The sequence below is a fragment of the Misgurnus anguillicaudatus genome, chromosome 25, assembly GCF_027580225.2.
Source record: "Misgurnus anguillicaudatus chromosome 25, ASM2758022v2, whole genome shotgun sequence".
NCBI lineage: Eukaryota > Metazoa > Chordata > Actinopteri > Cypriniformes > Cobitidae > Misgurnus > Misgurnus anguillicaudatus.
In genome coordinates this window covers 18,227,922-18,253,078 of record NC_073361.2, presented here as the reverse complement: position 1 = coordinate 18,253,078, position 25,157 = coordinate 18,227,922, and the positions used below count along the sequence as shown (strand labels likewise).

General features: G+C 35.7%; 2 protein-coding genes across 5 annotated transcripts; both read right to left on the bottom strand.

Annotated features, from left to right (window-relative positions):
- spag6 (sperm associated antigen 6) lies at positions 1-5,140 on the bottom strand. 2 transcript variants are annotated; one of them, XM_073863919.1, is made up of 12 exons: positions 4,838-5,140; positions 4,669-4,764; positions 3,697-3,863; positions 2,043-2,226; positions 1,751-1,956; positions 1,488-1,661; positions 1,285-1,410; positions 1,012-1,164; positions 730-921; positions 532-648; positions 296-441; positions 1-160 (listed from the first exon to the last, which is right to left on the bottom strand). In XM_073863919.1, the coding sequence occupies exons 1-12, from the start codon at positions 4,860-4,862 to the stop codon at positions 97-99; spliced, it is 1,650 nt and encodes a 549-aa protein (XP_073720020.1). In that variant the 5' UTR covers positions 4,863-5,140; the 3' UTR covers positions 1-96. The 2 variants fall into 2 exon arrangements, with proteins under 2 accessions (XP_073720020.1, XP_055038157.2); XM_055182182.2 differs by lacking the exon at positions 1,285-1,410 and having other exon boundaries at positions 4,838-5,118.
- A 2,129-nt stretch (positions 5,141-7,269) lies between these two features.
- On the bottom strand, positions 7,270-16,643 carry bmi1a (bmi1 polycomb ring finger oncogene 1a). 3 transcript variants are annotated; one of them, XM_055182181.2, is made up of 14 exons: positions 16,360-16,643; positions 15,785-15,896; positions 15,623-15,686; positions 15,503-15,537; positions 14,952-15,006; positions 10,144-10,273; positions 9,949-10,045; positions 9,702-9,757; positions 9,570-9,620; positions 9,325-9,430; positions 9,121-9,163; positions 8,930-9,028; positions 8,645-8,725; positions 7,270-8,490 (listed from the first exon to the last, which is right to left on the bottom strand). In XM_055182181.2, the coding sequence occupies exons 1-14, from the start codon at positions 16,493-16,495 to the stop codon at positions 8,170-8,172; spliced, it is 1,386 nt and encodes a 461-aa protein (XP_055038156.1). In that variant the 5' UTR covers positions 16,496-16,643; the 3' UTR covers positions 7,270-8,169. The 3 variants fall into 3 exon arrangements, with proteins under 3 accessions (XP_055038156.1, XP_055038154.1, XP_055038155.1); XM_055182179.2 differs by lacking the exons at positions 14,952-15,006; positions 15,503-15,537; positions 15,623-15,686; positions 15,785-15,896; positions 16,360-16,643 and adding an exon at positions 12,737-13,183 and having other exon boundaries at positions 10,144-10,276; XM_055182180.2 differs by lacking the exons at positions 14,952-15,006; positions 15,503-15,537; positions 15,623-15,686; positions 15,785-15,896; positions 16,360-16,643 and adding an exon at positions 12,388-12,631 and having other exon boundaries at positions 10,144-10,276.
- Between the last annotated feature and the right edge of the window lie 8,514 nt (positions 16,644-25,157).

The following is a 25,157-nucleotide window of genomic DNA, read 5'->3' as shown; positions in this document are numbered from 1 at the left end:
TTTTAATATTACACCTTTAATATAATAGATTTTGCAGATGTGATTAGTGCTACAATAAGTGTTTTCATTTAAAAAAAATAAAAAAGTTGCACAGGATCAAACTGGTTGATAGTTGTCAATCCTTTCCAGCAAAGCCTCGGAGTAACCAGGGGAATAGTACCTGTGGGAAAAGAGCAGATCAGTGGAAATGCCACACAACATAAATTAAAAACCTAAACCTAAGGGTGAACAGCTTTATTAAAACATTTTGTTGGTTTAAAAAATATTTTGGCATGGTGCTTTTATATGCATGAACCTGACAATCTCCTCGGGGTAGCAGCTGTTAATTGCATCGATATATTCCTGAATTGCAGAACCGGGTTCTGCTTTGATCTCCTGTACTTTCTTCAGACCCCCACTGGTAACAAACAAGCGACGTGCCTTACTGTCATGAGGAAGAACCTACAAACGTAAAATATGTGGAGAACAATATGACTCTATATAATACCAATAAATGCGGCTTTCATTTGTGGTTGTAAAATGTCCCATTACCTTGCTAAATTGACATATGACATGTTTAAGAATGTTGCTGGGAGCTTCATAGAGAAGAGGCTCTAGTGCCGGCAGATAAGTGCACTTTTGAAGGATGCTCTTCAAGGCCTTCTTGGCCTGATTCAAGTATGTAAACAAAGCAAAGAATATAGACAATGCCATAAGCAAAACATGTAAGTTTTTGGTGAAGCTGCTTACCTTGACCTGCAGGTCTTCAGAGTTTTGAGTGTTCAAATACAAATGCAGGAGTTTGGGAAACACATTGGCCACGGCAACAGCTCGTGCGTGCTCAGGTGTGTGGCGACCAATCTGGCCGAACGCCCAAGCTGTGGCTGCCTTGATATGATCTTCCCGTTCTTCCTCCAGGCAGATTGCCAACTGTGGCACTCCCTACGGTAGTAGAGAATCGGAGAAGTTGAAGAGAGCAGAGATCAATATAATACTGTCAAGTTTTACATACAGTAAGAGGTGTTAACAGACCTTAGATACAATCACAGCCATGGCTAAATTCTCCGTGTGTGCAGCCACATAGCCCAACATCATGATCCCCGGGAGGCGTACATTCCCTTTGGATTCCCCAAGGTAGTCAATCACAGCTGCTACGCCCCCCACATGCACTATTATCTGGGCCAGCTGAGCAGGAAACACACCGACAAACCACGGTGACATAATAGCAAATAATTAGGCGAGAGTTTAAAGAGACAGACCAGCAAACCATTTTTAGGCAGGTAAAAAAAAGAGTGATGCAATGACTTTAGATGAGGTTTCCAGTTGTCTGTTTCCTGTGCTGCAGTGGTGATAAATAACAGGCCCACATTCTCTATGCTTTACAGACCGGTTGCCTCTCACCATGTTATTTAAACAGAGGGCGTCAAAGAGCTGATAAAATGGAGATTCCAGTGTTACCCGAGCATCTTGAAATCATTTAGCGGGTATGTTGTGTGTGCGGTAGGTACCTCAGGGCTGTGTTTGGTGATTTCTCGAATAAGAGTGGTGACATTCTTTCGAACATATTCATCTGGGTCCTTGAGGGAAGCCAGTGCAGCGGGAAATATCTCGGCCTCCACCACCATCTCTGCTAGGTCTACAGAATGCTTGGCAATTTGGCCGAGAGCTGAGAAAACCTGTCTCTGTATCATGCAAAGAGACAAAATATAGACGTGTGCATTATTTTAATACATTTTTATATTATTAATTGCAATGTCTCAGTGTTACCCACCTTCAGTTTGGAATCAGGGTTTAAAATCATCTGTGCTAGGTGAGCGATGGCTCCCGTCTCTACCACTGTATGAGCCAGCTCAGGAGAGTGCTTGGCTATGTCACTCAAAGAAGAGGCGGCAACCCTCTTTAGGGCGATTTCAGGCTCCTGAATACATAAGACGAGTAGAGGCGCAACTCCAGCATCTACTACTGCCTGAGCCAGCTCTGCTCAGTTTTGAACAAAAACAGACAGGATCTGTTTAATTAGGATATTTGGATTAGGCAAAATGGGCTTTTTGATGCAAACTTACGTTCATTGTGTCTGGCAATGTAACCCAGTGCCCATGCAGCAGCCTCTTTGACCCCAGGGTCAAACTCCTCCAGGGAAATGACAAGAGCGTCCAGTGCTCCACAGTCCACCACGGCCTGGGCCAACTCGGGGGAGTGCTTAGCAACAGCCCGAAGAACGAAAGCAGCAGCTTTCTTGTAGAATCGCTGCATTTCTCAAATCCCAGTATGCCAGAGGAGAAAAACAATAAGAAATTGAGAATAAGCTATAATGCTTATGATGAATTACCAGAAAAGCATCTTTAATAAGTCTATATATCACATTCTGAACCATTCACTAAGAAAAAAATTTTTTATAAGCATCTCTGAAAATATAAAAGCAATCCAACATTTACAAATGTAATGACTTTTATGACAAAACCTTTGCTTCATTGAACACCTTTCTGATTTACAAAAGGTTATTTACAGGGGAAAATTGTGTATCAGGGGTTTTTAAACTTTATAACGCAAGGACCCCCAAATATAATAAACCCTTTGCCAGGGAACCCCTTCCTCTATATATTTATTTGTGTATTTTATGAACGAAGAAACATTGAAATTGTGTTAAACAAATAGTAATTGATTGTGATATTATAAAAACAATCTATTGTTTCTAAAATTAAATAACTGGCTTGGCTACACAGTAGACTTTTAAATGATATGCTTTGTCTTTCTTTAAAATTTTCTTTGAACTTTCTATGGGACCCCAGTTTGAAAACCACCGGAATAGACTTCTTTTAAGAACCTTTTAATAAATGGTTCTGTGGGGAACCAAAAATTACTCTTATATGGAATCGCTGTAAAGGACCTTTTGTAGCACCTTGACTGTAGCTTAGACCTGCGGGCTGCGGAGCTGACAGCTGCTGTGAATGAACTACCATTGTTCTACCAAATTTCAGGACTTCCCACTGCTAATCTAACAAAAACTTTGTTTAAAATCATAGGTGTGCCAACAGAATGACTATATAATGAATTAAACACATTTACATCTAAATCACAAAATAAAAAAATCAAGCACTTAGATCAGTCCTCAAAAATAAATATTTTTAAATTTAAAGGAAAATGCAAAGACAAAGTGTTTGCACAACACACCACTGATCTACTGGCCATCCTTCAATGTGATGCCCAGCTGATGCCTGACCAACGACCACCAGCGAAACCCATTTAATCTCCTTATCCGTTTACATATATATACAGTATATATCTCCCAAGGGTTTTTATCCTCCTAGGACTTTATTCCCACCTGGCTAAAAAATTGGGAGGTTTTTCTCCTAGGGGGGTTTTTCAACCCCGGGGAGTCAGCCGACATTGGCTTAACTTAGCACCCTCTTCTATACGTAACATTATTAATACACTCGCTTGTAAAGTTTATTCATAGCCGCTGTATTTTGCTATATATGTTGTATGTCAATTTTTCTGTGTTTTCACCTGCTTCTATTAATGTAAAGCTGCTTTGAAACAATTACCAATTGTGATGTACAATAAATAAAACTGAATTGAATTGAAGTTTGCTTGAAACATTTAACAGTGTTAATGGAACATTTCTGCATCTTCACAATGCAATTTTTGGTATTCAAATTTTGACACCTAAAGGGAAACCTATTCATTCAGATTACAGAGGTTCAGCTAAGCTCTTACGTTTTGCTCAGCCAGGGAGTACACAAGCTGTGGAAGAATGTCTCCCTTTACTACAGCCTCAGCCAGGTCATCGTTATAGTTGGCAAGCCTTCCGAGAGCCAGAGCTGCTGTCTGCTGAATAGTTGGGACCGCATCCAAGAGGAGAGGCCTCAAAAGGGACATTACACCTAAGCCAAAGAGAGCGAACACATTTGAGCAGGGGATAGAAACAGGAGTGGAAAGACACTTCAGAGCAGATGAAAGAAATGTAGACATGATTCAAATATAAAAAAATCTTTAAAAATAAGGTTCTTTATAAGAGGTTCTTCATAGAGATGCCATAGAAGAATCGTTTTTGTTCTCCAATGAACATTTTAGACAAAGGTTCTTATACGAATAATTTCTCTTTCATACTATTTCATCCTTTTACACTACAAAAAACCTTTTGTGCAACAGAAAGGTGCTGTGGACCTTAAAGGAATGCATTTAAACCTTTTTTAAAAATGTGGATGAAATGTAAATGAAGAACAGAGGGATATTTAGATGTCCCCTTTAAGTGATTTGAATAAAAGTTCTTTGTTATAGTGAAACTGATAGGGATTAAGATACTGGTAAAAAGAAAAACTGGCCCCTCAAATCTCCCCATCTGTGTTGAGTGTTTCAATAAAGATTTATAGTACTGTGTTTCTATACAGTACATTTTAATGTAAAGGTTTTGTGTGGGAGAGACGGTCAATTTATTTTATGTAAGTTAAATAATCATTCCTCTCATACAATTACTATAGTATGTTTCTTAATTGCTATACATGACCTATCTATAATTTAATAACATATCTAAGCACCTAAGCATGTTGTTATAAAATATTTGGAAATTATTCTCATAGTTCTGTAGGATAACTGTTATACATTTAAATTTCATTAGATCATAAGCCATACCACACTTAATGTTGTAAATCATTTACAAGTCCATTTAAAATCAATTTTTCTACTCACCAGCATGTTGAAGTGTTTCGATATTCTGTGGTCTTGTTGCAAGATCTGCTACAGTTTGCACAAATTGTGTTCTTGCCTTCTGGTACTGCTCAAATACTGGGAACAATTGATTTGTCATTACACGTTTTATACATTTTAAAACAATCTCCAGCAGAATATACTTTCTTACCTTGCAAAACCTGGCGCTGACTCATATTTGTATCAGTATCGCAAATTGAAACAATAAAGATAAAATTATATGTAAGCGTAACAAAAAAGAACACGTATTCCCATTAGGAAACAGCGTTTGTTGTGACTTTGGGTTTAGAGGCGGCGTGAAACTGTTGTCCTGGCAACAAACCGGAAGTGATATGCAACAGCATTCGCGCAGTCTCGCTGTTTGGTCTGCCCTGAAACGTGCATTTCTGCCTAAATCATTGTTAACGCGGCACTCAGTTGATATCCAGATTGACTGTAGGTTTAATAATCCCTCATTGTCATCGGATATTTAAACGGGATTCACGAGCTTTCTCTGAATGTTGGAAATCGGAAAGTAGCAGCTGCAAGGGCGAACAGCTGCCCCCTTTCTACCGCGCAGAGACCTCCGCAGTCATTGCAGCAGTGAGGTTTACAAATGAACAGTCACATTTTTGTTTTGTGGTTGCAGTGTGCTCAAATAAATGCCTAATCATTTAAAAATTAACCGAAAATACCAGCCAGTGCAAACTGAAAAAGTTTTAGGATCTAATTTACTACGTTTCAATATTTAATATAAGTGTCAAATCATAAAATATATAATTACTTTATTTACTGATGGCAGGTAGGCATAGCCTATCGTTGGACGTTCAATCGCTTTCTTCATAAAACTACACGATAGTAAACGTTAAAAAAAAATTACAAAATGCCAATTACTGTAAACAGCGCTAGTTTGACTATTTCGGTCTGTAATATTAATATTTAACGTTAATAACACCTGCATTTAAATGGGGAAAGGTCTTCTTAATACAAGATTGTTACATTTAGTTTGTGCCATTATTAGACATTTATTTATATGCTGGCTGTTAATAAATGGGCTTCAAGCTCAGTGTTGAGCAGCATTTTATAACCTCAGTGTAAGCCCTGCTAAAGGCATGTTCTCATAAGCCTGTAGATTTATCATCACACCAGTCCTTGCAAGGCAAAGTGTGCACTGATCTCTTCTGTGGTTTACATTTGATGAAAAAATCTGTCAAATAGGCTACACTGTTTCAAAATTATTATTTTATTTAATCATTTGGAATGCCATGAAATCATACCTGGCTTTGTTCGTGTACACTTCTATAATACTAATAATCAGCAATGGCATTTCTTTATCTGTCCTCTGTACTCTCTAATGATTTAATCACTTTTAAGAAATGTTGTATTTCTGTACCAAAATGAAGTTTATTGGCTATTGCCTAATTACTCTGGTTGGGCTACTGTTATTACTAAAACCCACACTTATTCATACAAGAAGTACCAGTGAGTGAAACTGGTGCAGACTGAAGAACTTCCCTATAGGTTACAAGAATTGATCACTAAGTGGACTATACATGATGAATAATACAAAAACTGTTAATTAAATTGTGTTCATAATTTTAATTTTAGATTCAGTACGTATCCCGTCAAAACAGCAGTGTTACCGCATTTGAAGCTAAATTTAACTTTTCAAGTTTGTTCTTTCCTCAACAGAACACTTTCAATTACTAAAGACCAACTGTAGGCTTTAAGATTTTGAGAATTTTCGCACCCTGCACCGGTGTTGAACATAAATGTTATAGCAAACCTCTTCAAAGTATTCATTAACCCGTGGTGATATCTTGGCATTTAAAACATTCAAGACAATGTAGTGGATGATAAACAAGCCACAGTTTATATATTTGTAGCAGCAGCATCATAATATCTTTCTTGCAACAGACTGCATCTGACATGAAATCAAATGGACTGGGTCACAGGTTAACCGGATGAGCTACACGCAAAGGCGGGACTTACCAGACGGGTGCAAGTGTGAGAACCTGCGTTAGATAACCCTAAACTCTAGAAATTAGATAAAGCCCATATAAAATGTACTAACATTGTTCATTCAAAAGCTAAAAATTTAAAATTTGATTTCTAAATATTTAAATACCTTGTCTACTTTGCATTGGTTCACAAAGCTACGATAAATCTGTATATACCAAGCATTTAATAAATGGTTCCCGCTAATAGGCTATATTTGCGCGAAATACATTTTTATACATTTTTAACCGTTTTCTATCACAATCAGATCTTCTGTGCTGCAATGTCTTTTATCTAAACGACCACACCTAATTAGCCTACGTGTTAATTGTTGTTATAACAATTTTATAATAATTTAGTTTACCAAGGCTTCTGAAAGATAAAGTTAAACGTTCCATCTTTAAAATTCCGTATCGAGTCGTTTTGCATATCAATGCTAAAATGTTTAATTTTAAAAGGAAGTTTAAAAGCAAATGATACAGGAAGCCTGTCGAATAATGTGGCTGGGACACAGCAATTTAATATACCGTTTAATATCTGTCTATGTAGATGTTTCTATTCCCTTTCTCTTATCTGAAGCAGTAAAAAAACGCAAACAGGCAATGAGAAAGTGTAAAATTTTTTATTTAGATGTTTATACTGTGCAACAGTCACAATACAATAGCTGTCAAAAGTCTACAATCGACCAATAAGACAAATGAACACTGACGACATCAAAACGTTGTCCAGAATGAAAAGTGGGGTGATTTTCGTCTTTTTTTTTGGAGAATGTGTATGTGACCTAGCCTGAAAAGCAATCTTAAAGCTGTATGTGCGTGCTATACCGACCAAGAAAATGAACTTCAAACCAACCGTTTCGTCTGTAAAAATAACCATCGCAAACTTGCACATTGAAGCAATTCACTTAACTGCAAAAACTAAATTACAAATGTCCAAAAACTTCAAATAACATTTTTTGCGCCCAAAACAACTTAACCACTTTTCTTTCTCCCGCAGAACACCTGGGCCTAATACAGTTTTTTGTCCTTTAAATTTGTACATATACATTTTTTTCTTTGATACATTCTTAAAAGCCAGCTGACTATACCAGGAATGTTTAGCAACTACCCAAGAAAGGCGAACTAAAAATCAAAAGTACATGTTTTTATGCTTCAAAGAACGTTATAATACACACGTAAAATACAAGCAACATACAACGTCTCCATTTGTTTCAGAAATGTCAGCCTAAAGTAAAAGTATATAAAAGTTGTAATTCAGTCATGTCTGCAAAACGGTTTCGTGGCTTTTCTAAAAAAAAGGCCACAACCTTTGTAACCCCTTATATGGTCTTCACAATCTTATAAACTCCAGCAATGCATCAAATGAAGTGCGTCACGTTCAGTACGTTAAAGGTTACATGTTTAATAAAGTGATAATAATGATAAAAGAAAAGAACCTAAACGACACTACGTTGGCATGGGAATAGCTGGGTTATATCTGGCGTTGGCTTCAACGTGTAGTCCCTTATCATCCCGATGATGTGGAAGATCCGTTAAGCGCTGTTTTTCGCACTTTGTTGCCAAAACTGAACTGTCGGTTCGGACTTGTCATCGTGGAACCGTTAACAGGATTAGGCATATGGGTAAAATGAGCTTGTGAAGGCTGCACCAGTGTACTTGGACTGGGTAGTGGTGAAGATGTGGACGGAACTCCAGCGGGGCTGCTGGCCTTATCGCTGGCGGAGTCGCTTTCTGAGCGGATTGTACTGTTTACGCCATCTTGCGGGTGGCTGATCTTCATCTTCTTACAGCTGGGCCGCACGCGATATTTTAGAGGCAGGGGTCCGTTCTATGAAATGTGCAAGAAACGTATCATTAGACGCTCTGAAATTTAATCTAACATCTCTATATTTTCATTAGCATTAGGTTTTAAGATTAATTTGATAAACATTTTTGTTAAAATGTAATGATTTAAGTAGTGACACCATTTGAATAAAACATACTCTTCTCCATGTGTAGATGTAGGCAATGTCCATTAACGTGTAATAATCCTTCAAAGGCTCATCCTCATACATAACTTCAACCTATTGAAACACATATATAAACAATATATAAAACAAGCCTTCCAAAAAAGCCTGACTGTTATGAAAGATAAAAAACACACATATGCAAATGAAAATGTTTTTTACTGACTTGCCAGTACATGGAAATAAATTACTAAAGAATCAAGGGAAAGGGCTTTCTAGCATCTGCAACTGAACTATCCATAATTATACAGATTACATTACCTGAAAGGTGGGCGGTATATCCATTTTGCTTCTCAGAAATTTTCTCAAATGCATCACAGTCATGGCAGCAGGGCACTGCAAGTATCTTTTATGATTGACCTGTGCATGCAAATAAATAAAATAATACATTATTTATATAAGCTTTAACACGCGGAGGGGAAAAAAATCAGGCTTTCAGCAGCAGTAAGTACCTCTTCTTTTTGTCTCTCATCTGTGCCGCCTTGGTGCTGTGTTCTGAACAAGTGCAATAGTTGAAAAATAAGTACAACTAAACGTTCACGTGTAACAATCTTTTTTACACTACACATGCATAATGTGCCACTTAAATATATGTACCGTCTTAATAGGAGGGAAAAGTGTAAAATGTATTGACAATAGATATATTAAACACATACCTTTGATCAAAAAACTCGATTGACAGACTGATGATCTCATCATCTGTGATGATTCTTTTATCCTCATCAGCAACTTCCCCTCGATCTTCATTGGATCCATTTGCAGCTTTGTACAAAAAAATGAAACAAAATAATAAATCATGACTTAAATTAAACTAATATCAACTTAACATTTAGAATGATTAGTTGTACAACAAAGTCAAAATGAATAACATTTAAATTACTAAAGAATTGTTTAAGAATACCATCAACTGAAGGGTGTTCAGCATAAAAATCTCTCCGACGCTTCATCTCATCTACAGAGATAAATTCATTTTCACATTAGTGCATTCATATAATAAAAAAAAAATGCTTTACTTTATCACCAATTTACATACTTTTGAAAAGACCAGGGACCAACTTGTATACAATGTCCTGTAGAGTTTTGTCAGATCTGTGAAGCAGCACATTTTTGATAATTGTTAGGTTCAATTCATGTTATCATGTTGTGACCAAATCACCCATAATATATCACATTAATATTCACATATTAAAAGACATGCAGACTCCTTAGAAAAGTTAAATTGTAAAGCAAAAATATTATTTTCCAAGTGGAAAGATGGAACAAAGTGATTTAATTGTTACCTTATATTGAGAAGTGGCTTTGTTTTGTGGACCTGAACATCACATATTGGACAGTATTTACTGGTTTCCAAGTAGCGAACAATGCACATTTTACAAACTGAGAACCAGAGAAATGGCACAGGATAAGACACATCACCTGTAAATGTTGCATGATGTAATAACAGAAAATGATGCAGCCAACTTCAATTTACTCACATGAGTGCAGGCATTCAATAATTGTGGTTGCATCTATGAAATATCCACCACATAAGACACACATCAAATGGGGATTGAGCTCTGTAATCTTGATCCTTGTAGTACGATGCATTGTCATGGGATGGAATAGACCCTGCAGAAGTATTAAGATCAGATGAAAAGTTTTGCACCGAAAACTGCCAGAGTAAAATAAAATAAAAATACTTTTGACATCTCAATCAACAAAGACCTTAGGTAAAAAATCTGATGGGCTACATGTTTAGTTAACAAGAGGGTGTAATAAATAACCGTAGCCTACTGGTTAAACGATGCAACACAGCGGTAACCAAATGCATAATTCAGTTATTAGGAAAACCATTAACAAGTCTTACGGTTTCTATAGCAACTCTACCTGCGTTACATGGCAACGCGCCGAGCACTGTTATCGAACATAAAGGTACTTTAAAAGCAGTTAAATCTTAATTTAAAACACAGATCTCGCCAATTGGTGATATTTTATTTTTGTGTCAGTTAGGTAACAGAAGACCTCCAAAAATTACAGTCTGTGTCATTAAAAAAAAAATGAAATAAAAAAAAGAATGGTGCACTACACTTACACCCGTTTGACATCATGTTTGTCGTCATGCGATGCTATGTACTCTTAATTATTTCCTTTGTTCGCAACCGATTTCTGAAACACCTTATTACGTCAGAACTTTCTCGTTTAGAAGAACCAGGTGCTACTGATTTTTTATTTCATTTAAAAATCAGCAAAAAAGTTAGGTAAAACCCTGAATCGTTTAATTCACTTGACACAAGGCTGATGGATGCGTGCCAACAAATCCACTGATTACTGCTGGTACTGAAGTTATAAAATGAGTTTGTAAAAGTAATTCGGCTGCTTGTTGTCTAAGATAATCTTGCATTAAAGAAGTTTAGAGAAAAATTAAGCCATCTGACAACATAATTTAAGCGACAGGTTTAAGCATCTGGAATAACAATTCGGATGTTACTAGAATGGAGAGACGGTGCATTTTGTGAGGTTATTAAAAACCATACAGACCATAAATCAATAAACAAGACAACTTTTAAACAAAAATCTGCAGAGAAAAATGTGGGCCTTTGCCCTTGAGTATTCAATTAAATAAAGGATCAGTAAAGGAGTTCATGATCTTGAATTTATTTAGTAGGGCATTCGCCAGTAACAAGTAAATAAATATTGTACTATTGCTTTGCTCATTAAATGTTGCCGGGGTGACGTGACATTCTTAACATTGCAATTAACGTTTCAGTTGGTTATATAGGCCTAAACAAGACACGGACTAGACAAATGAGATTGCCACTCTCGCTCCTATACATAGAAAATATATCGATAAATGACAAAAGGCCTCCTATTAAAGAGACTAACAATATACGAAGCAATGGGAAAGCCAAGTGAGCAAATATAACATAAAATGAGTCTGGTCAGCAACGCCCTTTATTTAATTTAGGTACCACATTAAAATTCCACCAGGTCAAAGAAATCTCAACAATGCTAACAAACAAGGTCAAAGTCATCACTCCATATTAAGTCACTTACAGATTTTGCTTTGACGTTCACAACTTAAGTTAGCAAGTAATACAATAGGCAAAATTATTCGACATGTCGTACAGTTTAAGTAAAAAACATGAAAGTCAGAGCGAATAGTACAATTGTGCAACAATTATTCAAACAAACCGCAGACTAAGCCTAATATTAAAATAAATTACATGTGACAAAACAAACAACTGTCAGATCACTTAAATGTGTTCTGAACTATTTACTGAACTTATATATTGTTTCTGTTAGTTCGTTTTCTTACTTTAAAATGTAAAATCATTAGGTAAGTAATGCGTTTGTCAAAATCCAACAAAATTTCCTTTAGTTCCATACATGCGTCTTTACAGTGGCATTACTTACAAAAGTTAAATAAATTACACTAACCACAAAAAGACAGTAGAAATAAGTCCACCTATTATTTAAGTTTATACGTTTATGACACACATCATCCGTAAAGCGAAAGTCTGTTGTGAAAAACTGAAAGCTTCGCCCTGTAGCCTACCTCCGACAAAATGACTGGGCTAAGTCACCATCTGAACTTAAGTTAAAAAAACACACAAATAAACACCATTCAGCGCAACAATGGTTCAATCATGTTGTAAACACCACACGGATTGTATATCTATAAAATTATACAAGTACTCAACAATACAACAAACACAAAATCCTTTTGAAAACAGCCTTACACGAACAGTCGACCCGTCTGGTCTGCGACTTTGCGCACACGCTACGGTTCATTAATAACTAAATCGTTACATTTAACCACGAACAGCGAGTAAGCATGGTGATGTTGTAAACTGAATATCATACCACCAAATAAGAATTATTCGATCGATCTGGCCAAATATTCTTAGATAAAATAACTAAAATCTGCAAGCACGCGGAGAGACAGAGACAATGTTGTGTGCGCGAGCCTGTCAGTTCCCCGCATCCACTATAACACGTCTCCATTTTAAGCTCACAAAACACAAATACATTTAGCACAACGGGTCTGAAATCACACATTGGTAAGGGATGATATCGAAGAACACATACCTTACTGAGCTGGGGTAAACGGTCGAGTCTGGAGGTGGATAGACAATGAAAGTTAGAAGTCGATCAGCAGAAAATGAATTCGAGCCAAGCGGCCATCTTGAATAGGGCTGCAGACGCTGTCAATTGCAATAAGAGAACGGTGGTGCGGGGCGCATTTCAATAATGAAAAAAGAGAAAAGGTCCGGTTCTCGATGTGTATGCCGTGCTCGGTTGACGATTTGTGAGATGCTTTGTATATGGACCTCCCGCTAGTAAAACGGTCGGCCTGATGTGCGTTTTCTCTACGCTAGCTCCTTCAGCCGTCTCTTTGAAAAATGCTGCGCTGATGGTTCAGTGGAAACTGACACCGTCCCCAAAATGGCTTGTAGTTCGACCGCCCCGTGCGTCACGTGATCTAATTCCTTAAGGGTGGCCTGGGAATATGTGTCGGTGTATTTTGCCCTGCTCACGTTCTGCACATAACAAAGAATTACGTTTCAACGTATTGTGGTCTAGCTCGTAAGGTCTAAACGACAACAGTGTTTATCAGTCCGTGTACTGTTTTATGTTAAGTAATCTAAATGCTATCTGTCAACAGCTTTTGAAAATCGGGATTTATTATGTTTAACTTAGTACAAAACGCAAGAAATCTAAATAATATTTATAGACTGGAAAAATTGTGCGAAGACGTTAAAAAACACTTAATGGGCTCATGGCTCAGCAGGTACGTTTGAATATGAAATCTACTCACGTTCATGTCCAGGAGTCCCCAATAATAGCCTTGTACATGGCCTCAATATATCAACCGTAAGTTAACCAAATCATTCCTCGATATAAGAATGATATTTCTCTTGTACTATAAAAAATGATCTGGAATGTACTCTTAACGTGTTATTAACCTTGGCAGAATTAATTTCGTTAAATGCGTACACAATGCGTTGTTTGTTTCGAGTACAGAATCCAATAATGTCAGCATCCTTACATTGCTGCTATAAAATGGCAATTGTCTATTAGCACAAAAATCTATGAAAAGACAGCTCTGAAACATCATTACACAAAGGCAAGTCTGTTTTATCAAAATGGTTTGTTTTATTGTAAACAAATCTTCTAAGAAATGGCAAAACATAGTACTTGTCGACATGCAAAAAAATGAATGAAAAAAATATTAATGGGGAACGGTCTCTGGTAGATATTTTCCCGTTAATTCTGGAATGCAGGTATCAAGACTGTGTTGCCCTCTCCAGACTTTTTGCTGCGTCCTTCATTTTCCCAACCAAATCCTAAACACAGTTCAAACAATCCAGTTCATTTTTCAAAGACGACATATGTTAATTCCAAATCCATAATTTTTTTCATGTTAACACTACGGGGCTGCAAGAATGTTCACGCAAGGGTCAGTTATCTAATCCAGTTATCTAATCATAAACCTAACCGACAGACAAAATCAAGTAAAGGAGTTACCGAGTTTATTAAGAGACTGTGTTAACAATATCAAAACAAATAGTAAAGATCTGACAATTATAAAAAGTTGAACATTTTTTGATTGCATGGGGCCTATAACGCTGTAGATTTGCGTACCTACACACAAAAAAAATAATTGCTGTTCTAATTAAAGTTTTATCCTGTGGCAGTTTCAGTCGGCTAAAACATGTGGGTCAATCAAACACATACATTATTACTAGATGTTGAAGAGATGTGACAATGATGGAGTGCACGAGAATTTTATGACTTAATTTCTTGGAGAATTCACCTTTGTGTCACCCCAACGACAAACACAGGCATCTGTGTAATGACTAGGATAATAAAATCCCTGAGTAGAGTTTTCCAGAGGCAGAAACCAAACATTGTAGAAAGTTTCAGGTACTAGCATATTGTGCAATTATGAGGCTATTAATTAACGGTCAATGTATTTAATTAGCGCTTTAAAATGTTAGTTCGAATCAGGTTCAGGGCATGGATTTTTCTGTGAGAAGAGGCCTACGAAATTCAACATTACATGACAAAATGTTATCCCTAACCATTGTAAAAAGTTCTTAAGCATACTGTTCATTAATAAAATTAAACAACAGCATGTATTTTACCCAGGCCTTCCCAAAAATGTTAATCAACGGACAGGCTAAAGATAATCATGTCCTGTACGTTTTAGTTAATCTTTTAACTTTCTTTAATTATTAATCATCTCTTTCCTCGAGTATGCAAACTGCAGATCTTGCAATTCTCACGTTTAAAATAAATACCTGAAGTTGTTCCATGGTGCAACAAAAATTGATTTCTGATGAATCGCCGTTCCTCTGCAAACGTAACCACAGTTTAGATCAAGAAATACATGCAAAATCAACACTCTTATCTCGAAGTATGACATACCTCAGTGTTTAAGGAAATCAGGTAAGATGGTTGATTGACTTTATATACATGACTATTCTGTCAAGAGAAACAGTGATTAAGACAATGTTAAAGTATAAGAAATATTATTTAACGTATAAGGTAACAACTTACCTTTATACAATACTCAAGGCGCCATGAGGCATCAGTTATATGAGGAGGACATCGGTCAATGCTGAGAGACAAAGATATTTCAAAATTTAATTTAGTAGGTCTTTCGTTCATCGCTGCACATCGCTCGTTCAATTTTGTATGATTCATTAAACTCTGATAATAAAACAAAAACGTGTGTGTGATAAACATGCGTTGGTAGACTATACGTCTTAGATACAAATGTGTGATTATTAGACTAACAACAAATTAACTTATTTTACAGAAAATTATATAGGCTATAAAATGACTTACCTCGACAGCAAAGATTCCAAACTGCTTTTGTTTTTCTAAAAAAATAAGAGACACATTATAAAAAAATGCATTGCAATTGGACTTTATGGCATTCATATGATTAGGAGAACAAGGCATCACCTGGTATGTGGTATAAAATACCTCCACTCTTTCACTGGGGAACCTGACATCTTCAAGGCAAGAGCTATAAGAGTACAGTTAAATTAAAAAATAGTCATGCAAAGTAGATAAGTACTGAACAATATTAGATTAAGAACTACCATCAGGACAATATCAATTTACCTAATTGTTGATTTATCTGCATTTTGTTTAACTCCTTCCAGGATGAAGGTCGTTGCGGCTGTATGGCAGTGCTTTAGGGTAGTAGGATCGATGTGCTTCAATTCTGGGTGACCTGTGACACATGACAAAAATTCTCAAGAGACGCGAAGTGTAGAGAGACAGACAGAGCGAGCGAGCGCGTGCGAGCTACACAACGATGCTTCGCGCGTACTAACAAAGCTACCTTCATTATCTATTTTAGATTAATGTTTCGGAGTCTTTCAATCATTCAAGGTTTGTTATATTTTTTCCTCTGTTTAAAGGGGAAAGGCTGTATGTGCATGTTATCACACGATAGCATAGCCAAAACGGCTACGTAGGTTTTTTTATTGGCGCTATTAGCTACATGGGCATAGAAAGCGAGAAACTGAACAAGGACAACCACATAAAGCTCTCGATAGCTTTACCACAAAAGGTACCGAACTAAGGATGAAAAATAACAGCAACAACAGTCTTAGCGTAGCCTGTCCGACTTCCTTTATGCGCGGAAAGCACCGGAAGTAATGTAGCACAAAGAGAAGGCATAGCCATCTTACCCAGAACTGTTTCGCTTCCAGATGCGACCAGACTATCGAATGCGATCTCTGTGAATATCGTAAAAGATTTCGAATCAAACAGAACTGGATCGGCCAGGGTTTGAAGCCCCTTCGCCACTGATTCCGACAACTCCATTTTGAGCCTCAGTCACATGAGCGTGTCAGCTGATCTCAGGGCTTGTGTAGTCTGTTAACAGAGAGACCCAGTAGCCTGATAGTTGATATATAGCTACATACGTGTTGTTGTCGATTATGTTATCGCCACTGATTTAACAGGAGTGTAAAAGCAATCGCCTACTCGTTAATTGCGACAGTTTATAACTGGCCTCACATGCTGTTTTCCACTGCCGCGTGCGACCTCTTTATGATCCAGATACAAACATAACAACAAGGTTACTGATACAGAATCATTATAACAGGCTAACATAGATTCTAACATATTTATTGTACTTTATGTCACGGCATAATTTGTTAAACAACATCATATATCTGTATTGTTCACTTGTAATGCTCAAATTGATTTTTCAAAGCAAAAAAAGACCCTGGGAACAGCTTGGGAAGCTCTAGTTGCTGATTTAAAACAGAAGTTTTATAATTAAATTATTTTATTTTAAATTTTGAACCTCGGTGTCTACAAATTCATAGTTGCCATACGACAAAATGTTTTCAAATTATAGCATTTTGTCATAATGCGTGTCATATAAAGTGAACATGGTGAACTGAAGTCTTATTAACATAGACAAACAATGAACAATTGTTTTTCTGCATGTATTAAATCTTGATAACGTTATTAATGTCAGTACAGTCATTCATGTTAGTTCATGGTGCATTAATTAATGTTAACAGTTACAAGGCTTGATTTTATAAAGGTATTAGTAAATGCCGAAATTAACATTGTTCATTGTTTCATTGTTGACAAATACAACCATAATGTAGTGTTACCAAATGTTGTGTCAATTTTTTTTTTAATTTCATGGTCTACATTGTTAGAATTTTTGTAAATAATAGGACAAGAACAAATTAATTTGCTATGTATTAATGAGATTGTTTGAGATATTTCTTGAAAAAAAGATACTGCGGTCAGTGAGCAAATAAGGTGTTTGTCGAAATTTAAATAGTCTATTAATTCGTTTGAATTAAAATGAATCATAAGCAGTGCTTTTAATCGGCTGAAAGCATAAATATCGAACAAATGGAAACCACAAACTGTAGAAATTATGACACGCAAACAACAAACTGCAAATGCACCTCAATACAGCAAACGCTGCAATCGATGGTGAGATATTTTATTCAAGAAGTCTTTCTTTTGGAGGTTTAATTGGTGTTAGAAATTTGACAATTGTCATCGTTGTTGAGCTGTTGGTCTTCGATGCTGGGACACTGCTGTCTTTCATCTTTTTGTTTTAGTAATTCAGTGCGATGACCACTGACATTTATTACATGTTGTACCATATTGGGAAATAAATAAAATTGTCTATGCTGTCTATGTAGGGCTACTTTCTATGTCTTTCACAAAAAGCACTGTTGCTGCATTTTTCCAGCAGATACTGTTGCCAAAGTATATATTTTTGTTGTGTGCATTCCAATGCATACTTCATTTACTTCTCTAATTATTTCTTTATCCGTTCGTTAATTACATCATTAATTCGTTAATGCATTAATTTGTTATTGTTAAATTCACCACAAATGTTTAACTTTATCTCCGAGTGCACAAAATATCGTTTATCAAAGGTAGACATCTATTCACAATATAGCCTTTATTAATAATATTACTCAAATATTAACATTTTTAAAAATTTTAAATAATAAGGATTTATTTTTAATTATTTGCAAGAACAGCAATCAGGTTATGGATAAAATTTATCAAATTTGTCTCAACAACATACAGTCTCTATCAAAAAATATCTGAATATTTAGGGCGCCTGAAATCAAACTTTAAAAGAAAATGTGGACCTAGTGTTTTTACATTTTATTTATTTTCGCATGCATTTATTTTGTTAGGTATTTATTTATCGGAAACTGTAACGTTGAGATACAACACACATTATAAAATACATTGTAAAGAAGGAAAGCTTCGATTTTATAATACGCACAAGTGTTCGACTGTAGACTATTTGGGTTACCACCCCAAGTCAAATGGTATAGGCTATAGAATATGCATGGTGACCTATATTTACCTGTTTGTTTAAGTTAAAGAATCACACCAAATATGCAAAAGATAAAGAAACTTTCTTGTTTAGGTCGCTGACGGATGGCGTACGTAATGGAAACGTTAAGATATTTCAATATAAACTTTGTCAGCTTAAACTGGTTTGCGCATATCTGTCTGATATTTTATAAGGAAGTTACTCACACCCACAATACGCTAGGAGTTAAATGCATCCAGCCACCTAAAGAGGAAAATGCAACAGGCACAAAAGACCCGATAAAATGTGTATAAAATAATTTCGATAAGGCCAATTAAGACTATGATATACAACCCGTTTGGGTAAGGAAGTATATTTTACTTGGACCCTCAAAAAGAACAGCGGCCATCTTGGGCAATGCCCGAACAAGAGGATGTTCAACAAAATGGATGTGACGTGACTTATCAAGTGCTTCAGCGAAATAAACTTCCGATCAAACAACTAACAATAAAACTGATGAGACTCTGTGGTCCAACAGTGCACGCTATGGAGAAACAATGTTGAAATTAACCTTTTGCTTTACTAGAGGTTTTTTATTAGGGGGAGGAGATTTTTAATAGCCACCATTGTCATGGGCTGTTTTGTTAAAATAACAATTTTATTACTAGTAATTATCTTCACAGCATATTGCAGCAGTTCTAGAGTCAACAAAAGAGCCCACAAAAAGTCAAAAATGTCTTTAAATTCGTTTAAAAAAAGGACGGTTTAATGTATTCACGAAAATATTTGGAGTAGTAAAAAGTGGGAATTCTAAATATGAACAAATACATATCGTAAAGTCTAACTAATCTATATGTCTTTGTTTCATTATTTGTGAAAGATCCTAGGTCAATTTAACGGGATTTTCTGGGGGTTTTTTTTAGAATTGAGAAAAGCGAAAAGATTGCCATTAGTTGCAACCTTGTCAAATCAAATGTTTAAATTTAAGTTTTAATTTATTTAGTTCATTAAATCGTTTTAATTTAATACCATTGCTCTTCTATTTGTGTAAACAAAATTTTTGTAGATTATCTTATCTGAAAGGTGATAAGAATTCACAAATATCAATAGTTCACATGCTTTTGGAAACTTTTTTGTCTGTGTCCCTCCAAAACTTTTAACATTAATCGTGTAACTTGAGTTGGTGTCTGACACATAACCAAACAGAATAATTTATTCCATCCTCAACAGTAAAAATGTTTGAAGCCTTTAATAGTTAAAAGTGTTATGTATCTTTCCTTCCAACAAAACATTTATTAATTTATATAATGCTAATTAAAAGGGAAGGCTTTTGCGTAGAAACATTTGAATTGCGTGTTAACGTTAATTTTTTTATCTTTGAACTGGGAGTGTTTTTTATATTTTAACTTCATCTGATACGCATATGTTAATTTTATTAATAGATTTTTATATGACACAACATTTCTAGGTATTTAGAAAATCAAATAAGAGGAAATTAGTCTTTAAAATAATTAAGCGATTTCCTGAATAGAATAGGGAACAAAATATGAATGTAATTTATAATAAGGAATTATAGAAACAGACAATAAACAGAAGGAATAAAATATTAGGCAGACACTCAGGTTATCTTAATAATAATAATATATGAAACACAACAGAAAATACAGAAAATGTATTTTTCACACCCAAATAAAACCGCACTTAAGATCGAAACATTTGTTTTAAACATGTTCGTTATATTTTATCTGCAAAGATTTCTGTTGTGTTTAAAACCGTATTTACTGTGTTAGAATATATGTCAGGACATGTCTTATGAGACCCAAGTGTCGATTAACATCAGCAGTTTAAACGACAATAGGTTCGTATTTTTAATCATCAGTATAGTAAAAGGAAGTTAGTTGCTGGTTATGACAGAGTTATGACTCATGGATCCGTCACCTTTAAGATGAGAAAGTCTCGTTATTTGTCTCGACGGAAATCACGCCTCAAGCAGAGTAGCCTATCATATGCAGAATTAAAACGCAGATTATAAAGTGTTTACTTGACATTTCTCGGCATATCGGAGGAAACTTTACATTTTGTCGGCCAATTTGGAATTTATCTGCTCGACTTTTCCAGTGGTGTTTAAAACATTTTCTTTTTTTCGCGAGTAGCCTAGGCTATATCATTATTTGTAGGCTATATAATTTCCTCGTTTAGTTTTACTTTACTCAACATATGTATTATTTAATTGTATGTGTCCTTTCTGAACTAGAGGATCGATCGTATGGTCTGAAAACTGAATTCAGTTGTGCACTGACGACTCTAGCCTTCATCTAAGACGAGCAAATCTTTTACCGTAACACCGCAAATATGCTTAGTCGCAGCTCACAATAATCCTGTTTGTTTTTGGCAAAGCGTTTCACTTTGGCTCGTGGGGGCTATATGTTCATTTCCTATAGGCTACGCGAAGTTGCAAATACACAATTGCTCACTTTCAACCGATGCCCCCTTAATTTTACAAACCGCTGTATTGCTTCATTCCGTGAGATGTGGGCAGTTTATTAGTGTTTTCGTGCCAACCTATTGCTCGATTACATTTAAGGAGGGAACAGTGCCAAAAGTTGGTGCGATGAGTCTCCTCCCCTCCCGTCTGCTTCTACAGTTTGTGTCAAGTTAACTAAACTCATGGCTGAGATTTGTTGTGTTATATCTCCGTGATGCCACAATTAAATGTCAGACCATCGAATGTCCACAGACCAAAACCGTTTTCAAGACATAAAAATATAGCGCCATAATAATAAAAATAGACTCAATAGATTCAAGCTTTAAGCTTTAATCGACAAGTAGCTTCTTTAAAATGTACTTTAAGTAGCATTTTGATTGCTAGACTATGTAGACAGTCAGAATGCATAAAAAACATAATAGCTACGACATGGCTGAAAGTGCTTCGCACTGTGTCGGTGTTGTTTGGGTCTGGATGTGGTTTCCTTGCAGACTGATTCTGCCCCCTATAGGAACAAAAGCATTCTCTTTGTGTTTGCGCTAAACTCAAGTATTGATAAAGGCCTTACGACGCCCTTACTGCTGAAAAGAAATGTATTTTTTTACGACCTTGGTGTAAACTTTGCACAAATTAAAACTTAAATGTAAAAACACTTATGATTTACCTAGAGTAAATCAAGTGTTGGTCAGCAAAGTTAAGTGGAAACATTGACCTTGAAGTCTTTGCGAGTTAATTAATAAATGTAAATGTCTTTATGTCGTTTGACTTTATTTTACACATGTCACTGAAATGTAAAAATCACCTAAATACTAAGTTTGACAGAAGGAAATATTTATAGCAACAACATAAACACCTTTAAGGATTTATCTACATCCATTTGGAAAACCATTAACAAACTTGGTCTCTGTAATCATAAGGGGACGTAAGTTTTCACAGAAAAAAAAAAATCTTCTTTCAAGAGAAAATACAAACACACATACTGTATCATCTTGCATGACGGAATAGGAGGGGCGCACCGGTGACCGCATGATGGCAGTCGTGGGGTGTAAGTATGGGCGTTCAGAAGACCACTCCGAGTCACAAAAAGACATATCAATGATTTCTACCAAACAGCGAGACAGTCGATAATTTAAATATGACTTAAATTCACAACCAGTTGAGAGTAAACAGTAAAGTTGAAGTCTAAAATAATAAAATTTTGCTATACGATCATTAATCGTTACCAATTCACTGTACATTAATTACAGATAGATTCTTAGTAGATACGCCGCCTCGAAGCTCGACTTTTTTGTTGCTGCAGCTCCTTTACTCAGTGTTGATACCGTGCTTTATACCTTGTATTATATTAGTTAATTTAGCATTCGTTTGTATAGTGCAGAATTAGGTTAAAGGACGCATGCGTACGCATTCAGTTAATATTTTATTATTTATTTGTTATGAATATGAGTATTTAACAAAATTTTAAATAAAAATTAGAACGGCTTCTTAAAAATCTTTATAATACTTAATGTTTCGTATATTTAAATATTTAGTTTTAAATAGTATTTAATATATTAATTTATTTAAATATTATTATTTTATTAAAACATTTATTTATTATTATTGTTATTTAAATGTGTGTATCATGGTTGTTTGTTTTTTTCCCACGCCAATACTCCTTTCCAACCTGAATTTATTGCATATGTGTCCTGTAAGGCTGAGTGTGTGGCGATATTCCTGCGAATGTGAGTGGGAAAAGCAGCCGCTCGAGTACACAATAATACACAACCCGCTGTTCCTTTACATCCGGCTGAACGAGAATTCAGGCGCCATTGTGTCTCTTTTATTAATTTTGAAGTGTTTTGCTCTTCCTTCCTTCATCACATTCATCCAGAAACTGTCAAATCAACACAAACAAAGTTCATTTGGGTCAGCTAGCTAGTGTTATTCCCTCTAATGATGTTACTATCAAGCAAACATATAATAGGAGTTATACGGCGAAGACCTTCACAGTAAAACTATGTGGTTTAGTATCAAAGACTGATTAGTCTTTAATTTCAAATTTTATATAATTTCATGAAGACGTAATGTATTTCTGCTGCAGAACCGTTTATCGGCTAAGAATAACGTTGGTACGCAGTCAAAAACTGCCTGCAAATAAATAAAGTTGATTAGAACAATATTCAATTCACAAAGAAAGGTAATTATATTCATTCAAATTATTTTATAGTGATTGTTTTAGTTAACCCAAGCCACTCGTAATGTTATTTATAGACAGAGGCGTGTTGCGATGTGCTGTTATTAGGTGTCTTGTCGAAAAAGTGGTCATTTTCAAATGCATTTAAAGTTATTTGTTTGTTTGTTGTTACTAGGCCACAATCTCTGTAAATTAAATGGTCAGTTTAAAAGCATGGATTTTTTAGATTATACCTTTAAAGTTTAAAAAGTGAGTGTAAACTGAGTAAAGCAATTTATGATTAAAATGACTTAATGTTACGTTTTTAATTTTAAATTTAGGACACTTTCAATCTGTAAATCCTCGAAGTGCACATAATACTGCAGAGGTCATCGGTTTACTATGAGTTGGGTTTTTTTGCGCGTGCGTTTAGATTATTTTGGAATACTACATCAAAGAGAAAATTGGATATTTACCGTTCACTTGAATGGCTGACGTGGCCTGCGATAAATGAGCACGGACTGGATGCTTTTTTGTTGTCAGCTTGTATTTAACTATAAAATCTACCAAATAAACAGCGTGCCGATTGTGTGTGTGTGTGTGTGTGTGTGTGTGTGTGTGTGTGCGTGCGTGCGTGTGTGTGAGAGAGAGAGAGAGAGAGAGAGAGAGAGAGAGAGAGAGAGGAGGGGAATTCAGAGGCTCTGAAACAAATATAGCTAACATTAATAATATGGAGGCTTTCCCTTACCTCTCTCCTCTCCGTCCCTCACTTTTTCCAACCCACGCACCAGACACACTTAACCGGTCGATTTTACCATGTCAAATGTAAAAAATACAACTTGGTGCTGTTTTTATTGTCAGTTTATGTTTACCTGTAAAAACATCATGCAGATAAGTGTGTGTGTGTGTGTGTGTGTGTGTGTGTGTGTGTGTGTGTGTGTGTGTGTGTGTGTGTGTGTGTGTGTGTGTGTGTGTGTGTGTGAGGGGAGGGGAAAATCAAAAGCTTTATTATCAAGTTTTTTTATCAAGTCAAATGTAAAAATAAACCCACAAAAATAGGCTTTCTTTTCTAAAGACGTTCTGATTGACGCTGTTCTTTTTCTACTGCTAATGCGATACAAATGAAAGCATTTTACAATCAGGCTCACGGCGACCACGAGATCTCAAATTCCTGCTGCTGGAGGTCCGAGCCGCTGGGATCGGCTTTCATATGCGCGCATTAACGCAAGGCGATCTCTTTGTTACCCTCTTTTAGCCCTTTCTTAAAGTTTATCTTTTTTAAAACGTATCTGTGAACGAGCTGCTCTTCTGAAGAAAAAATAATAATATAGATTATATTATTAACAAAATATATTTTTGTAAAAGACCTACATATTACATAAGCACTGAATACTATTATTAACCATAGTTACAAAATGAACACACACACATTTTGTTGTAGAAATAAATTATAGACCATAACTCTCTTTCTCTCTACAATTCACACAATGTTTAAATCCCCATCTTACAACGCCTATTACTAAAGATAAAGTGGCATTGCTGTTCTCCTTCCCCTTCTCTCAGTAGGCCTCTCCAATGCTACACCAGGGGTTTGGGGCTCTGATTGACAGGCCATGCTTTGTGTTTCTCTCTCCACTGCATGCATGCCCCTGACCTGACAAACTCCTGTTAAACAAAACGTGCGACTCACAACACACAAAACTACTGCTTTTGTTTTCTTTTTTTGTTTATTATTTAAAAAAACTTCAAAAACGTTGTCACCAAAAGGTAAAAAGTTTATAAATATATGTAATATAATTGTTACTTTGCTAATATATTTTAGATTTATTGTATGTATTCTGTTTCTGCTATATTATAAAAATTAGTAATTTCTGGAAAATACATTAAAAGTGTTTGGACATTTAAAATGTAAAAAAAATTATTAAAATGAACAGTTTACTATAATAGTACTTTAATGTTGTATTTGAATACACTGTGAAAAAAAATATAGACGAACCCAAATTTGGGTTGAAATCTGTTGGATTTTCCCCTT

Excerpts from the sequence above, each read along its gene's own strand:
- spag6 (XM_073863919.1), bottom strand. The coding sequence starts at position 4,862 with ATGAGTCAGCGCCAGGTTTTGCAAG. Across the intron at positions 2,227-3,696 it reads ACTCCCTGGCTGAGCAAAAC|CGATTCTACAAGAAAGCTGC; the intron begins GTAAGAGCTTAG and ends TGAGAAATGCAG. Across the intron at positions 1,165-1,284 it reads AACTGGAAACCTCATCTAAA|CTGGCCCAGATAATAGTGCA; the intron begins GTCATTGCATCA and ends TTTCCTGCTCAG.
- bmi1a (XM_055182181.2), bottom strand. The coding sequence starts at position 16,495 with ATGGAGTTGTCGGAATCAGTGGCGAAGGGGCTTCAAACCCTGGCCGAT. Across the intron at positions 10,274-14,951 it reads CACCATGGAACAACTTCAGG|CTATTCCATCCCATGACAAT; the intron begins TATTTATTTTAA and ends CTTCTGCAGGGT. Across the intron at positions 9,164-9,324 it reads ATCGAGTTTTTTGATCAAAG|AACACAGCACCAAGGCGGCA; the intron begins GTATGTGTTTAA and ends GCACTTGTTCAG.